The sequence below is a fragment of the Ammospiza nelsoni genome, chromosome Z (genome assembly GCF_027579445.1).
Source record: "Ammospiza nelsoni isolate bAmmNel1 chromosome Z, bAmmNel1.pri, whole genome shotgun sequence".
In the NCBI taxonomy this organism is placed as follows: Eukaryota; Metazoa; Chordata; class Aves; order Passeriformes; family Passerellidae; genus Ammospiza; species Ammospiza nelsoni.
The window spans coordinates 25183834-25201143 of NC_080669.1; the positions used below are offsets into that span (position 1 = coordinate 25183834).

The 17310-nt window shown below is 39.1% G+C and overlaps 1 protein-coding gene across 6 annotated transcripts in view; it reads right to left on the bottom strand.

The window, feature by feature from the left end:
• Positions 1 to 17310, bottom strand: part of NRG1 (neuregulin 1) — a 179061-nt gene that overhangs the window by 14577 nt on the left and 147174 nt on the right. For 3 of the 6 annotated variants that reach the window (XM_059492730.1, XM_059492729.1, XM_059492726.1), the window contains 3 exons: positions 16913 to 17042; positions 10105 to 10163; positions 4278 to 4301 (listed from right to left, as the gene is read on the bottom strand). In XM_059492730.1, the coding sequence (XP_059348713.1) occupies positions 4278 to 4301; positions 10105 to 10163; positions 16913 to 17042 (213 nt within the window). Of the gene's footprint in view, positions 1 to 4277; positions 4302 to 10069; positions 10164 to 10813; positions 10882 to 16912; positions 17043 to 17310 lie in introns of those variants that run through there. The other 3 variants (XM_059492727.1, XM_059492728.1, XM_059492731.1) reach the window with 3 other exon arrangements.

Here is a 17310-nt window from a genome sequence, read left to right on the forward strand (position 1 = left end):
TACACCACAAACTATTAACACAATACTGGGGATGAGAACAATTACAGAATTACAGTCAAAAGTCACTTTTTTTTTTTTTTTAAAGCCAACAAGAATATTATCTAAGAAACAACTTCTTAGTTGAGAAACACAGCATTTGCTGGAAATAAAAATGAAGTGTGGTAAGGTAATAACAAAAATTTGCAAATGCTTTGAAAGTTTTGCAAAGACAGCTGGAATGAAAGCCATTTTTACAGGTTTTATGAGAAATTAATTTTCTTATTATCTTTTTTGGATTGTTTTCACATGCAATATCCCTCTGGTCCCACGTCAATTTATATCTCAGCTGTCTTTACAGGAGAAATTTTAAAATACTCTTGTACATTTGAGACATGAGCTTGGCTTGTAATTATATCACCAATGGAAATGAAGACAGGTTTTGAGCTCTGGTCATAAAATTCAGACTCTTTCTCCAGTGCTCCTCCTAAAACACAATATCCACAACCAGCAGTGCCTTGTGTGAGAGAAATGCAGAGTTTCAACTTGTTTGTGACCAACAAAGGAACTCTCTATCTAGGGTGGCAGCTTGCTCAGTGATGACAATTTGTTACCAATCTCATTCATCGGAGATATTTCACTTTTATAAAGGTGTTGGTAGCACTGCTAATGTTTGGGCTGGAGCTACTGATGCTTTCCAGCCTTGCTCGTGCTTGGCAGAGAGCAGTGCTGAGTGCTCTGCTGGGGAAATGTTACGTAAGGAGTTCTGAAACTCAGGTGCGTTCTGTGTTGACACTTTACAGATGAGGATTTGTGTTCCTGCTGTTAGGACAAAAATGGATGTCTAGTTTTACTCAAGTCTTGGTTTTGATTAAGCAGAGAGAACAATAGTGATCTGCCATATTAACCACAGTCAGAATACCAGCAGGTGATTAAAAATAAATGAATGAATTAGAACCGCACAGCTTTGCACTACCTTTGGGATAAATGTCAGCATTATTCCTGCTGGAAGGGACTTACATCTATCTGGTACAGAGGAGCACAGTGATCTCTCACATGTGCCATGTATCTCTCACATGTCCAAATGATGTGCTGTCATAAATGACACATCAGTTCAGGGGAAAATACTCCTTACTGAACAGGGAGTAGACTTCCCTTCTTTGTGTTTCCCGAGCTTGTCTAGTTTTATTTTAAAGTTGCTGGGGGTAAGTGGCAAATACTCCATGCAACAAACCAAAAAGCAAAAATAAATCTTAATTTCTCTGATACAATGCACCACAGCATGGAACAAATTTGTCTTACAAGCCAAACCCACTGTAAATCAAACACCAGCAAACAGGTCATGAGCACTGTCAGACAAAATTAATAGCACAAATTATTAACAAAGATGGGGGAAGAGGAAAGAAGAAGTGAGTGTGGTAAAACTAGGATGCTGCAAAAATTTATTAAAGAAAAATAAATATCACTCCAAGAACAGAAAGTCAAAGAAGAGAAGGAAGAAATGGCTGAAACTCCAACCATACCAAACTATGACAAAGAAAAAGAGGAAGGTGAAATAAAAGGAAAGACAGGAAAAAAGGATACAGAAGTAAACTATAGGCCTGGCACAGCATGCTTGGAAATGGAGAAAACCAGAGAGAAGAAATGCTTGGGGACAAAAAAAAAGGTTGAAGCAGAGTGTGAAGGGATTTCTCATACAGCATAACTCCTCACCTAGGCTAGTTAGTGGCACTGGATCCCCTTCCCTTTTTTGCCCCTTCTGAAAGCGCTTATTAGTTAGCCATGGAAATTAGACAAGGATGTCACAGGAAACAGAAGAATTGTGCTAAGCAATTCAGGGGCTAATTTGAAATGCTTTGAATTATTATTATTATTTTATTGTCATGCTGTCAGCTGTTAGCTTATGAAAGCAAAATGAATAATGATGTATCAACCTCTTTTTTTTTTGTTTTTGAGCACAAGGGAGAGGAAGTAGAAGATTAACAGTGGACACTCTGCTCAGTTTTTGTACTGAAGGAAAAATTGCACTGACTCTGGGGGGTTTGGTGCAGGCTGAGGCAGTTGCAAATGATCTGGGCAACTGGCTGGTGATGGCCTGAGTGAGTTTGCCAGTGGGCCGAGGCTGGTTTCATATGTGTGGGACTTTCTGGGTGCTCACTCACTGCAGGGGATGGGGGATGACGAGAGGGAGCAGGGCTGTGGGTGCAGCCCTGAGCAGTCCTCCCAGCACCAGCAATACTGCTGGGACTATAGGTCTTGATGGGCATGGGAAACTAAATCCCTGGATCTGCTTTCATAGCCTTACTTCCCTCCTGTGCCCTTTGAAACAAGGCCTGAAGGAAAAAGCAGCTTGGCATGGAGTGCATGAATGGTGGTGCTGCCATGCCCTCCCTCAAACTCCAGGAGCAAGGTCTGCCTAGGAAAGCACTTGGGCATGTCATGCCCAGCAAACCAGCAAGGTCTCATGTAAACAGGGCTGTGCTCCTGGCTGGCAGGGGACAGCCAGGGCCAAAGAGGGATGCCCAGGTATTTTGTGAGGCCAGTAAGGGTGACAGGATGCTGGCAGCTGGGACGTGACTGGGATCCTGGTCAAGGCTTTGCAGACGGCATGGTGCCTCAAAGACAAGCCTTGGACTCTGTTTAAGGGCAAGAAGAGTTTTGTGAAGAACTCCTGTGGGGCACTTGGGTTACACTACATCTTGTCCCAAAACTGACTTCTGTCTCTGACCAGCGTTAACGTTTATTGAGTCAGTTAATGGCACCCAGCTAAATTACCCATGCTGATTAAACTACCTTGAAAAAAATTTATAGCAACCTTGCAGGAAAATCTGTAAAGAATTTTATGTGCAGTGAGAATTTAGGAAAGATTTTACCCTGTTAAGTATTAAAAATAATTTCAATAATTTTTTTACCCTACAGAATGCTAGGAAAATCAAATCATAATAATACTTAAGTCAAGGTATTACATAAACAGCCTTTCAAATATTCATATTATGCAGTTAATTTCACATGACTCTAATTTATACATAACTGATGATATGTGAAGTCTTGAAGTTGCTCTGTTTTAAAGTTTTTCTTCTTACATATCTCTGGGGATTTTTAAAAGAATTTAATTCCAAGAGGTTGTTCTGCTAATGTAATTTCAAATATAAAGCATAATTTGCATGTCAGTCTTTTAAAGGACTTTAATTTAACTCCTCATATGCTAATGTAGCCATACGTCTTCCACTATAATCTAATACATGTGAGTGGGAATTACTGCTAACTTAGGATAATAATAACAACAACAAGAAGCTGGGTTGTGAATGATTTTTAAAATTTGGCCTTGTAATGGGTTTTCCACAGTTCACAGCTAAAGCTAATGACATTTTGTGGGGGCATTTTTAATAAGAACATGAATGAAAACTGCCTCACCATCTGTTTTTTTATATTTTTATTTACCAAAAATTATGGGAGATTCCAAAGTAAAAGTGACCTGAATTTCAAGTTAGCCTATTCAAGTAATGCATTATTTGTACCTCTGAATACAAATAGCTAGTCAGATAAGTACAGTCTATTCATGAATAAGACTTAAAAGATCTATTTCTATTATATTTAAAGCTGTGAAAACAGTATCCATTGCCAATGTTCCTGTTGAGCTTAGTTTTAGAAATATTCAATTTATTTGCTGACTTGAGGATCTGGAGTCTAGCTGTAAACTTCTACTTAAATTCCTAAATAACTTTCAGTCCACTTTGAATCTACAGACCTGGAAAGGAACGTATATATGCACCTAATTTACAGATATGTATAGGCAATTGGTTTACACATGATGTGTAACCACCAAGATGTGGGTTTAGACATGAAACTTGACTTGAAAATCAGAGCTCAACACTGCAAATTTGCATAATTTTAAGTGGCCAAAACAGTTTCTACCTTTTAATATGCTAGTTAGACATTTTGCTTAACACTTACAGTATTTCCAAAACCTGGCAACCCAAGAAAAACTCACCAAAAGCAGAGGTCAAAACTAGTCAAAACTATACATCAGAAAAAGGAATGTACACAATGTTATGATCACTCCGTAATTCCTAGAAACTCCTTAAGTCTATTAATATCCTATCAATATTTTGATGACCATTTTAGTGAACTGATCTCCACTAACACTTCGACAAGGGTTGTTGTTATAGCTGTATGATCCCTTTTAAAGCATAAAGAAATTGGTTAGGAATTGAAAAGGGGAAGTGGTGAAAAAAAAAATTAAAAGGGTTTATCTCTCAGGGTCTAGAATCTGCAGGCTAAAAGGAATGATTGTTCCATACCCATAAATTCAATCCCAAGATGCTCTGCCAATGCAGAAAGTTGTCAAAAAAAGAAAGAAAAAGGAAAAAGTTTCAGAAAAGAGCAATACACTGTACTTAAAAATAAATTACATATGAGAATTACAGCTATTCTGTGTCTGCACATGAAACAGGACAAAGGGCACATGGTTATGTGGACAGTGCTCAAGTGCACCTTTCTTAGCTATGTGACCAGACCTTCTGCAAGGCTTATACACAAAAATATGTATATATGGAGCATCTGAGCAGCCACAGTCCAGGGAACGCAACAGGAACCATTAACCCTTAAAGATCTTACTGAGATGAACAGGGCTAAGCATGCCATGTACAATGGCTGATTGTTTTGGGAACATGACAGGAAAGGGATGCTCTATGAAGGGCAGCATACCCCTGTAAATGGGTTGTGCATTGCTCTCCCTTCTGACCCTGCTTCTGTGCCCACAATGTGTACCCTTGCTCTTGAAGGCTGTGACCCAGAGGCGGCTGGCACTGATTACTCAGTAGTGGGAGTCTTCTGCTTTGCAAATGGACTGCAGCAGGCCTCTAGCTTCTGGAAAATGAGGAGCCAACCCCCTTTCCCTGTCTTTGGACTGTGCCGTGTTGGCAGAACAACTTGTTGACCAGCTGCATGGACCCCGGGGTGCAGGGGTCCTGATCCCTTACACAAATCACTGCCTAAATCAGCACACACAGGCCCCAGCACCTGTGGGTCAAGAGGAACACAGGTTTCCCCTCAGCAGGTACCTTAGGAGACCCTCCCCATGGGGCCAACACCACAGCCACAGTAGCTCTTGCCTTTTTTTGTTCTTGCATGCTGTGAAATTTACATCCAATGATAATTTTCACAGCAAATGGATTTTTTAATGTAGTTTGCACACATGGGGAATGTAAATTCTTTGTTGTCCATCAGTAACATTTTAAGGGTTAAGTACATTGGAATCCATCCAGGTCTCTTCCTAAAGGGCCAGTATCACATGCCTACCTGACCTCTGCTAATGATATACATTAGTTGTAGAGAAGGCTTGATTAAATCTTCAGTAAAATGAATGACATGCCCATGCACATATATTGCTGTAATTATGCTTGCTTATAGCTAAGACACCTAGTTTGAAGGTAATTTAATTTTAGGGGAGTCATTCATATCATGCAGTTTCTATTTCATATAATTCAATAGGGAGTTGGTATTTAAAATCAGAATATATTCTGTCTGGAAGGCCTAATAAGAAAACATGCTGAAGAAACATGCATTGCTTATTCAAACCTAGATGTTATGTAGCTCTGGCTTATCTATGGTATTCCCAGTTACATTCCTTAGATCTGATAAGCAGAACATCCCAACACTTCTCATTTTATAAACAGGTGATTATTTTCGATATTTTCCTACTTAGCCTGAAATTTTTGCACGCTTTTTACATGCAATGTGGCTTCTACTGAATATTTGTCTCTGGGTGCTTTAAGAATAAGTACAATTAATTATTTTTAACAACTCTGTTTTCATTCTGGTTGTGACTGGGTGGGGGATATGACAGACTTGCAGGAAAAATGCTTAGGAAGCAATTTCTTTTTCACCAGGGTAATTAAAAGCTACAACTCGTTGGATATATTGTAGCCTGCTGAGATGCAGGGTCTACAGAACAAGAGGATGGTGCTGGGAAACGCAGAACAGAATCCTTGAGCACGGCATGCTCTGTTCATGAGTGGTGCGCCACAGCTGCGGCTGAGGGGGCTGCTGGATTCAGGTGGGTGGGTAGCCAAGGGACACGGTGCTGCCCAGGGATGGGTGAGCACCACCTCAGGTGTTTGTAGAGAGCTTGCACCTGGCAAAGACAGGACCCATCTGGATCAACTGCAACAGCAGAGAGGTCCAGGAAGACCGATTCCAACTCTAAAGCACCAAAGTGTCATGTTTCTTTCCGTGGGTAATGAAAAATGCTAAAAATATAAGTTTTTCTTCATGCAATTTCAATTAAAAACAAACTCAAATCTCCTAAACTACCAAAGAGCAGACCCCCTGTCTGTCAACAATTTCTATTTAAGAGACTGGGATACAGTCTTTTTGTGACATTTAGATTCCCCTTGGATCCAAAATCTGGTTCATTTCAATAGTACTCAGGTTGCAAAACTGGTTTTGAACTTAATATATTAAGTTCAAAACCAATTTTTCAACCTGAGTTCTACTGAAATGAAGTCCTGTGGCTCCTGTAAAAGTGACCATTGGTTCAAATCTCAGGAGTGTGGAAAATTTGTCCTTTCATAAATGAAGTATCCTATCATAGCAATTTTATCACTTAGTGAATATTAACTGAGCAGTTTATAGTGAAAACCTGTTTTTTAAAATTCTGAGCAAAAGATGGACAATGGAATTTTTCAAACCTGCTCGTTCATTTAGGAGTCTTAGTCTCAGCACATAGAGAGTACAACTTAGGGTGCTGAAAGGCTTTAAAAAATGAAAATTTCAGGTGAGATTGTCTATTACCCTCATGCAAATGTGACTCCTTCTGCATGAGGGTAATAGAGAAATATGTAGAAAATGAGAAATACTGAAGTAGTAGAATAGCTAAAGGCAGACTTTTGAAGACCTGTACTTTATATGAAAAGGCTGAAAAATCAGGCCATCACACAGTAACTGCAGTTTTGATCATCCTTCTAGAACATCAGAGCTTTTCTCTTGCCCCCTTTAATGCCTCAGCCAGCTTCTCTGTGACAATATGAGACAAGGGCCATTATAATCTAAAAAGAAAATTCCTTCCACCCCTCTTGGTACTGTCCCTCTTGCTCATCAGGGATGGCAGAGCTGAAATGGACACTGTTTAAACTGGTGCCTCAAGCTGAAGGATGGCATGGACCATGTTCAGGTGACGCCCAAGAACGGCCACAGCCTGCCCCCGGCCAGTTCTAAATTCACAATTCATATATAATTGTTAACTAGTCAAGTAAGCAAGTGCATAGTCCCTTTGAGTGAGGTCCTTGGTCCATCTGGGGCATTTGAGAGGACAAAGGGTTCACCTGTGATTAAACTCTAGGGACGTTCCGTCAGCCTTCTATTAATTCATGGTTTTATCACTGTTTCTTATCCCAGGGACCATTCTGCACAGTGCTGCTGTAAGAGTTCTCTTGCCTAACTACATGAAAATTACCCAAAACTTTCAATGCTAAGTCATTACTTTTGCTCTCCTCCATTTGCTTTGATTCCTTGACTTCAAGGGGGAAAATGTGTGAATATTCATACGGAAAATGCATGGAATTGATGTATTTTTGCAACAATTTGTGGACTGCCTTCTGCTGTCTTATGGACCAGTGGTGGATTATGAGTCTCAAAGTCAAAGCAGTCACAGAAAAAGCTCAGGGCTGCACACCTGGTAGCAGCTGTGACTGCTATGCTCAAGGAAAGGACACTCACTACAAGGTCTGCCAGCCAGGCTTGTGAGATGAGTCAAGCTAGCCTTGCACTTTGTTGGGACAGGGCATTTCCAGAATGCCTAGTGGTGCCTTGTTCTCATCTGGCAAAAGGTCCTCAGCCCAGTAGCTTCAGGGCTCTCAAATACCAACTCCAGGGGAGATTTCTGAAGAAAAATTTTCTTTAACAGCCAAATTACGACAGTAACACCTCATCGGTAGGCACACTTGGCTTGGAACCCCACTGACTCTTTCTTTCCAAATGAAGAAAGACCCTTCTAAAAGCAAGTGAAATTAGATAGCTGTTTGGTTCACACATACACTTTTGTTTCCTACTACCACTTAAACTGTTTAGCTCCTCAGTTTACTCTGTACTTTGCAAAAGCTGCATCCACAGAACTAAGTTAATCATCCACAAAATTGGGTGCAAAATATGAGCTTGGCTTTAAGTCCCAGATGTAACATTTGCCTTTAGAGAACTAAGTCCTCTGTTAAATAACATGGTCTGGTTTGCCTTGGGTATGATAATAAAAGGTAATATAAATGCTTCTGCATTGATTTTTTTTTTTTGGTTAAGTATAAATGTGGCCTCAGTGGACCCTTTCCAAAAGTGTAATTTCAAGATCTTAAGCAGTATAAGAAATCAGATGTTGCAGTGCAGATGCAGGGCAGGCAGAAGTGCCAGACTCTCATAGCCATTGGCTGGGGCTCTCAGAGTGGCCTAAGGTAGGTAGAGGTGTGCTCTCTGCCTCTGGAGAGGAAGTGCTGACCAACTTAAGTACTAATAACTATGTGTAATTCTTGCAGCAAGGCAAGAGCATCTGTGCCTTTTCCATGGCGTCAACTTCAGAAAATCTCAACCTGGTGTTTTTAAACATCCCAACCAGGGTTAGGAAACTGAAAAAGAAAGGAAGGAAAACCTGCCTAAACTTTTTTTTTCTCCTAGGTTGGAAAATGAATTTATAGTCAACATACAATTCTTCTTTAGTTTTCAGATAAAATTCAGCAGCAAACAATGGATCTTATATTTTTTACACCACCTCCTTTTAAATTATTATTCTAAGATCAGAAAATCTGAACTGCACTTTCCACCACAATCCACAGAAAAGGCCACTGAAATCTAGCATTTGATAAACAAATACCATAACAGCATTAAAATTTTTAGTGCCATCATTACCAAAGGCATTTAACTATAACTCACATTAATAAAGCTTCTAAAGTAGGGCATAAAATGCACACTTGAATGCTGGAAGGTCCGGTCCCCAGTCAGCACTCTTGGGATTTATGTGGGTAGCTTCTTTGATGGAAAGTATGAATTATGTATGGATGTTTTTCATCCATCAGTATAAGAGAAAACCTGTGCACCTCTTCAGGCTCCAAAATGTCCAGCACATACTTACAGCTTTTTGTCCTATATACCAATGGAAATTAAACTAAGCTAGCCTATAGTCTTTCTGTGCTGGCAAGTAATCCATCAAAAAAACAGTTTCTATAATACTGCTTTTAGATCACAGTATATTCTGATGCCAGGAACAATCAAATGTAAGTAGTACACATGCATTTAAATGTAAGACCTAAGCAATTTTCTTGTATGTTACCTTTGATTTTGCTATAGCCAATAAGAGAAAATAAAGATATAGTGTACCTTCTGCTACATCCTTGTCAAATAATAATAATTAGCCCATTTCCCCATGGGAAACCTTATGGGATGTGACTACAGTGCTGGTTCTAGCAGTCTGTGTATATGTGTGTCTGACACTTTCATTTGGCCGATTAATCTTTGATCTCTTGCACCTGTTACTCACAATACCCAAAACATGTTAGACCTCATTGTTTAAGTAATGTCTTTTTTCTTTTTCTTTCTGTGCTCTCTCCACTGAAGCTTGGACAAGGAAGAGGAAGAAAATATTGATCCTGTTTGGCAAGTGCTCACTAGAAACAATGTAAGCACTTCAATTACATTTACCCTCTAGTTCCAAATGTCATATATAAGTAGAGGACTAGCTACCCATTCTTTGGTTGAGGGAGTGCTGGCCTGTATCGTGACTCTTAAGCTTTTTGTGGCAAATAAAAGGGGAGACTTTCAAAATTTCATTTTTGTACTTTTTCTGCTTGATGTCAGCAGGGAGTCCATATCACAAAGTCAGAATTAATTTCACAGCATTCTTGAGCCTTGCATTTCCCCCTACCCTCAATGCCCAACAATCTCAGGATTGCTTTCTGTTATAATTTGCAATTGCTTTTTGTTATCATTTTCATGCAACAGGCAGAGACAATCAATATTAGGCCTTAGGCAACAAATCTAGTTACAGATTAAAAAAAAAAAAAATTGGAGGAAAGATGCAGCGACAAGAAAGCAGCACCGACTGAGCATGCTTCTACTGTGGCACAGACAGAAAAGTAGTGGACGTACTGTAGAAGCTGGCCATTACGTAGTTTTGGCAGCGATCACCAGTAAATTCATTTGGGCACCTGAGAGGAAAAACAAACAAAAAAAATGGTAGAGAAAAAAACAGAGAAAAGAGAAGAGGTGAATATATGCTAAGAAAGAAGCTCCTTCAGTGTCAACTGATATGACTTGGTGAGTTCACTTTCAGAAACTGAATCTCGGTTTAGTGTGTTAAAATAGGTCAGGATGTTGAGAGCAAGTCATTTGCTCTGTGGAAATGTAAAGAAATACCCCCTGCAAAACCAGCCAAAACCAAACCAATCCAGATCAAAATGTGTTTCAAGATCTGAGACAGAAATTCACCATTCCAGAGACCAAGATTGGTTTTAGGATGCTCTTTCCACAAGGCAGCAAGACACAAGATCTGTACATAGTCATCTCCATGAGTTTGGTCTTTTAGGGTTGCACTTAGCTGCAGTCTCCCAAATAGGAAAACTGCCAGCGTGTGCAAAACAAATGCATCTGTGAATGAATGGAAAGATCAAAAATCACACAAACGAGAAATATTTTGGAGGTCAATAATGCCATGGTGTACAGATTGTACTTCAGAAAACCAGGTCACAAATTAGTGAGTAAAGAGGCCGGTTCCAGCTGAACTGTGAAAACACCAAGTACTATTGATTTTGTTGCTGTAGTTGGGGAAGAAAGCAAAGTTCAGATTATTTTAACATACTTTCTTGGTTTTGGATTTTCATGGGCAGAGTTTCAGTACATCTTGCTCCAGTGAATCCAGGTTGGCACCTAAAGGGCAAAAACGTGATAAGCAATAGTACACCAAAACCACTGCACTAACAGACTTACATCTGCTGGTCTATGGAGTGCAAGTGCATTAAGTGACCTCCTGGTTGGGTGTTACTGACAAATGATCAGAAGAGAGGCAAGAAAGTACAAGTTTTCCAGAAGATAAAACTTTGCAAAATTTACAGCAAAAATCCATCAGAGGAAAAAAAAAAGTATTTTCCCTTGTCTGTTTTGAAAAAGATAGAGAATCATGGCTAGCAAAAATGTGTACCAGCTCACTGCTTATTCCATCTCATGAAGGGCCCAGATTGAGTTCTTTTTAAAAACTTGCAATGCAGTGCATAACAACAATTTACACTGTTGCTTTCATTAGTCACATAAAATCTATGAAAATACCATGATTTTCTTATTTCTGTGGTGGCATGTTGTGTCTTCTGGTAATTTGCTTTGAGGAGGAATAGTTAGTACAGCGATCACCAAAAAGCTGCAAAAATCCAAAAGGTGAGAAGACAAAGTCAGACCCAAAGGGAAGTATATTCAATATGGCTCACAAGAAGGTAAAATAAGTCAGTCCAGAAAATAATAAAATGAGAGGGCAGAAGTGCTCCCAAGATTTGCGGCCCTGGAGTTATCTGTCCTTCCAGTTCATAAGCTCTTCTGCAAAAAACTTCAGGGCAGCTTTCTCCTTGATCATAGAGAAGGAATTTCTCTTCTATGATTTGCCCATCTTTTCTGCTGCTGCCTACCAATTCTTCCTTCACCTTCATTCTCCATGGTGGGGCAGGGCTCAGGCTCCCAAAATATCACCATAGACAGGCTTCCTATGCTTCAGACTTAAGTGTGAATGACTGTCCACATACTAAGGATCTACAGATTTCAATCTTTCCTGTTTCTGTTTCTTCTCTCCACTCTTACTCAGCATTAACCTGAAATTACCTGGTATCTGCTCCTGTGAAAACATTTCAGTTGTGTTGCCTGTCTTCGTGATGCTTTCCATGACTTCGCCATCATGCAAGAATCTCACACTCTTTTTCTCCTGCTGATGTCATAGGTGCTGGCCTCTTTTTCAAATTTCTTCATAAGTTGCTTGCCACATGCTAAAAAGTCTTACTATTTGCAAATACTTGTTGGTCAGAAGAATCCTCAATTTCTTTTATCCATCTGAGTTTCATGTGTGCTGAAAGCTGTCCCAATATTTTAAATTCTGCTTTTCCACAATTGCCTCTAGCCCTAAAAAACAGGGATGCTGCCCTCGCACAAGTGAGACTTTCAGAAAATCTCTTTGGGAAAGGATCAGTGTCAGGGATAAACACTAGCATCTTGTTCAAATAAACCATGCAGGAATGATATTTGCGTAATAAAGGTATATTTTGAGGATCTGAAGATGATTCTTTGAACCTGATTTGCTGCAACGATATATTTGTTTATTAAGGAAGAGAGTTTGGGTTCTTCAGAGCCAAAGTCACCTCTTTTGGTGAGTACCCAGTGTGGAGAGATCCCAGTCTCCACAGACATATTCAGATGAGAAAAAGCAACAAGGGTAATTCTGTCTTCAGAAGATGTTTTTGCTAGGCATGACAGAAGACTTTGCACATTTGAGAGAAGGTAAAGTGCTTTTGATAGAAAGAATTTTGATCTGTGTTAATGAATCAGCAATAAAAATATTCTGCACTTGTTAAATGGCTGTCCCTGGAAAGCTGGCATTTGCTCATGCTTGGCTTTCAATTCACAGGGTCCTTTACATTTTTGTCATCAGGCTAAATGCTATGAATTCCCAAGGAATGTGATTGAAAGCCTCATGTTTTCCTCCTGCCACTGGCTGCTGGTGGTTGCTTGCTTTGTCTGTACTAGTTTTCAGATGTTGGTGCAGCTGTGGAGGTGATGAAAACAACTTCAGCACTGGTATAGACAATGCAGAAATCACTTCCAGACCAAGCAGGGCCAGCCCTGTTGAGAAGGTGCCAAAAACAGTTCTAGTGTGTTTATACTGCTTTGAAACCATTGTCAGCAAATGGGCTGCAGCATCTGCCTCGAGAATGAGCCCAGGGCGGCACAGACGAGAGGAAAGCTGAGATGAGCCTGTCCACTTACGAGGATGAGTGAATGCTAAAGGTATTTCATTGCTCAGATGTGCACTGCAGCAGAGTTTCCACAGTTTCCAGTTTGAAAGGTTGTTTCCTGTAGACCGTACTTTTACAATCAGTTTGCTATGGTGTCCTTTCCCAAACACCTTTTCCTACTCAAAGTTTTCAGACATTATTTCTTGTTGTGGTTTTTTTTTTCTAGATCATTATCCATGTACCATTTTCCTTTAGGACAGCAGCAAAAGTTGAGGTCACACAACTTAGAGCAAAATGTATATGTTTGTGCTCTGAGAGCCTTGTAATTTTGTTTCTGCCTTAAAAAAAGGCTACTTGAACCATTTATTTCTTGTATTAACAGTGTAAAACCAAAATAACAAACCACATGTAACAGAATAATTGCTTTTTTCCTTCTACACACACTAGTTGCAAAGAGCAGCATTTGCACATGTTTGGTGGATGCTTCTCAGAACACTGAACACATATAATCAGACTGTTTTTCATCACAAGGGAAATGGCTGAATGGTTCATATTTCCATTTCATTCACTGCCTACAAACAAATGCATTGTGGGAGAGAATTTTTTTTTACCATGGGAAGTACTGTACTTAGTAATCCATTTCATGGCCTAAATAAGAACTAGTATTTCTATCCTGTCTCTTGAATGAATACTTCTCGAATCTCTGCTTGCAAACTTGCTGGTTTGAAGAAAATTCTGCCCATTTCTATTCTACAAAGGCCTTTACATGGAGACAGATGTAGAAAATGGCTATATCATTAAATAGTACATAATCCACTCCTTTGCTGTTAAGAAAAGCAGCAGCACACTTCTGTTAAGACAGTAGCATTTTTTTCACCCAATGAAATTCTGTTGTAAATTTCATTTCTTCAGTAATAACAAAACCACTAGAAAAGATGATGTCTGCAAGCTGGAAATCAATTGGTCAGATTATCAAGACCTTCATGGTATGAAGCAGAACACTCCAAAAGTGTAACAGATCTTATATTCACATAGATTTTTTTCAAGAAAGAAGGAAATGCTAGGAATTTTGCATTTATTGAAATCTTTTTTCTTCAGTGAACCTGGGGATGCATTTCCAACAGAATAAAAATTACTTAGGAATCCCAGTCTCACAGGAAGCCAGTAACATCCAGGCTTCTTAAGTCGATGATGTTTTAAAAATGGGACTCATGTTTTTACGAAGCTTCTGAAAATTTTATACACTAGTTTATTTAAATAGTCAAAGCTTCCTATTTCACCTGTCCTATTTTGAGAGTGTTTTACTCAGTCTTGGACTTAATTAAAATATGTGTGGGGAAAATACATGCTACCACAGATGCAGCTGTACATTGCTTTACTACGCCTTCACACATTTCTTGAGCATTTCACATGGTTACCTTGTGAAAGCAGGGAATTTTCTTGAAGTTAATACTAGTATCCAGAAGAGTAAGATCTGATCCTGTCCAGATCATCACTATGTATATAATAAAACTTTATTTTTTAATATGTAGCCAGATTTTAACTGAAGATGAATTTAGGATTTTTTTTTTTTTTAGTAGAATAGGGGATTTAAAAAACCAGAGATTACTTGGAAAATTCCATGGTTGTTTTGAATCTGAGTCATGTTTTTTTGGTTAGGGATAAAACCAATTTAGAATGATATGGCTCATGCTTTAGAAATTTTGTTTTTGCTCTTAACAGATGGACCATATGGAAAAATGTGAACTTGCTACTGAGGCAGAAATATGAAGAGCAAGTACCATATTTCAAGCATTCTGTTTCCACAAGCATGTTCTGGGAGTAGATTTGTTTTCTTAGAACAATGAAGACAATGTGTAGTAGTTAGATATCTATTTTAGATAACTGGGATGTTAGAATAAATAGGGGACATCTTTATTTTAAAGAAGTAAGAAGAAAACGGTATTTTTTCCCTTCATTTTTATCCACTTTCAAGTACTCACTTTTACTTCTTATGTAGCGGAATTGCATTGTACTACACAACATAAAATTTTTGTTCTGGCAAGTATTAGAGGGCATAGCAAGTGGCCCTGCAAAATAATGGTAGTCCTGACTGTTCTCAGGGTAAGAATTCTTCTCCACTGCCTTCTTGTAAATGAGATTCAGCCTGTCTAAGTTTACAGCTCTGATGCTTTTTCCAAATTGGTCTTGGACCACCCAGGCAGAGGCACATCTGCCAAATCTGGGAATCGTCTTTTCCTTAAAACACAGCCCCAGAATTAAAGGTTATTTCTTGTCCACAATAGGGAAAAACAGCCCCCACATTTTTCAAATGTCCCCAAGATATTTTATCAAAAAATTAGCCAGTCTATAACATCATTACAGAACATACACAGATGTCTGAATTAAAATGAAGAAGTCTTCATACCAGTGAAGATGGGATACCTCTGAAACTACCAAGACAATAGTCATGATTAGCAAGCCTGCTCAATGCTCAGCTCTGCCATTCACTGGAGTTTTCTGAACAGTGTTTGGATAGGAAGCTGAAACACACAGGCTCTTGCACATGCTTTGGAGAGTCATAGCAAACTGCTCATCTTGACTGCTGGCGTACAACAACCATGCAAATTTAACACAAATCTTTCTTTCTCTTTCTCAAAAAAGAATCCAACCCACAGCACATATAACTTTTCCAAATTCGCTTTAGTTAAAAATGATCCTAAAATTCAATTGAGCATTCATTGCTTTCAGCAGTACAGCAATCCATGAAAATCCATAGCAAAACAAAGCCCATGATGTGAAGGTAACATCTTTCTACAAAAAAAAAAAAAAAAAAAAAAAAAAAGAAAAAGAAAAAAGAAAAAAAAAGAAAAAAAAAAGAGAAACTTGCAGGTAAGCCAGCACATTGTGAGGTTTGGTGGGGTTTTGTTGGCTTTTGTTTGTTTGTTTTCCTTTAGAAAAATCTGAAGACAAAAACCCAAAAAAACTCAACGAAGACAAGCAGTCAATTTCTTCCTGGCCTAGGGAAAGCATCACAGACCTTCACCTAACTCACCTACCAAAGCTATCTTCAAAATTAGTGTTTTTTAGTTTTTAGTCCAAGAAGACTGAAAAATTAAGCAGTTTCAGCAAATGAGTGTCTTCACCAATCACTATCTCTTTGTCTGAAAACAGTAATATCCTCACAAAAGTGCACCCTTTTCACTCACCCCTCTTAGGTACCAAGCATGGTACCAAGGTTTAAGGGTTGAGTTTCCTCTCAAAATAGTGTGAAGAAGTCCCTATGACTAGTTCATCTTCAGGGGTAAAAGCTACATGACATGCTCTCAGACAGGAGATAAATTCCTGTCCTGCAGCTCTTCAAGGATGTTCTCTGATGCAAGGGACTATTGCAGCAGACAAACACAGCACAACCAGGACCTGAGAAAGGTGCACAAGCACCCCACTAAACAAAACTCATATGATTTCATGAATCAAGATCAGCACACAAAATAGTAACCTCCACCATGACCATGACATTCATTGACTTTATGCAATTAAATGCAACAACAGCTGTGAATCTGGTTTCACCAGAAATTGTTCAGTTACTACATCAGACAATTAAAAGAACAGCTTCTTCTATACAAAGTGTAATATTCAATGCAGTTTTCCACCCCCTTCCCTTTTTTTCCCCTAAATGTAGAATATTTAGTTTACAGTGTCTGTTTCACTTTTTTCTAACATAAGGATCAAGTTGTGTTACTTTGTGCCATATAAACACCAATAGAAGATGCTGTGCCATCACCATGTAGAAATATTTCCCAGTTAGCCTCTACTTTGTTTCATATGCCTCTGTAGAACACAGAGGTTATTCTTGGCATTCTTTCCACATCCACATGGTTAAAAAATGAAGAAATGCAAGTTCAGAAGAAGACATCTTTCAGGTGCTCCTCTAAAGAAAAAAATTTGTGAGACCTGATGGCTCTAACAAAGAAACAGATAGGATTTCTTACCTGCACAGGTATCTTGGGGGGTTTGGGAGGTCTTTAACCATGTAACACTCTCCCCCATTCACACAGAAGGCTTTCTGCTTTATGTCACATTTTGTGAGATGACTTGTCCCAGTTGTAGATGTGGAAGTGGCTGCAAAAGATAAGAATGAAAACACAGATCAGAGGCTGTTTTTCTTTCTGACTGGTAAGTGTACTTCTGTATGAGGGAAGAAGTAATGCTAGGGAGGATCTGTCAAGCCCTTTGAGCTCTCTATCTGCTGCTACCATAAGCACTAATGACTTGACCCTGTATTTTGCTGATTGCCAGAGAGAGTGGAGTTTAAATACATACATACAGAGACACACAACTCCATACTCAGCCTGGGAGGAAGTGAGGGTTTTCCTAGCCCTGTCCATGA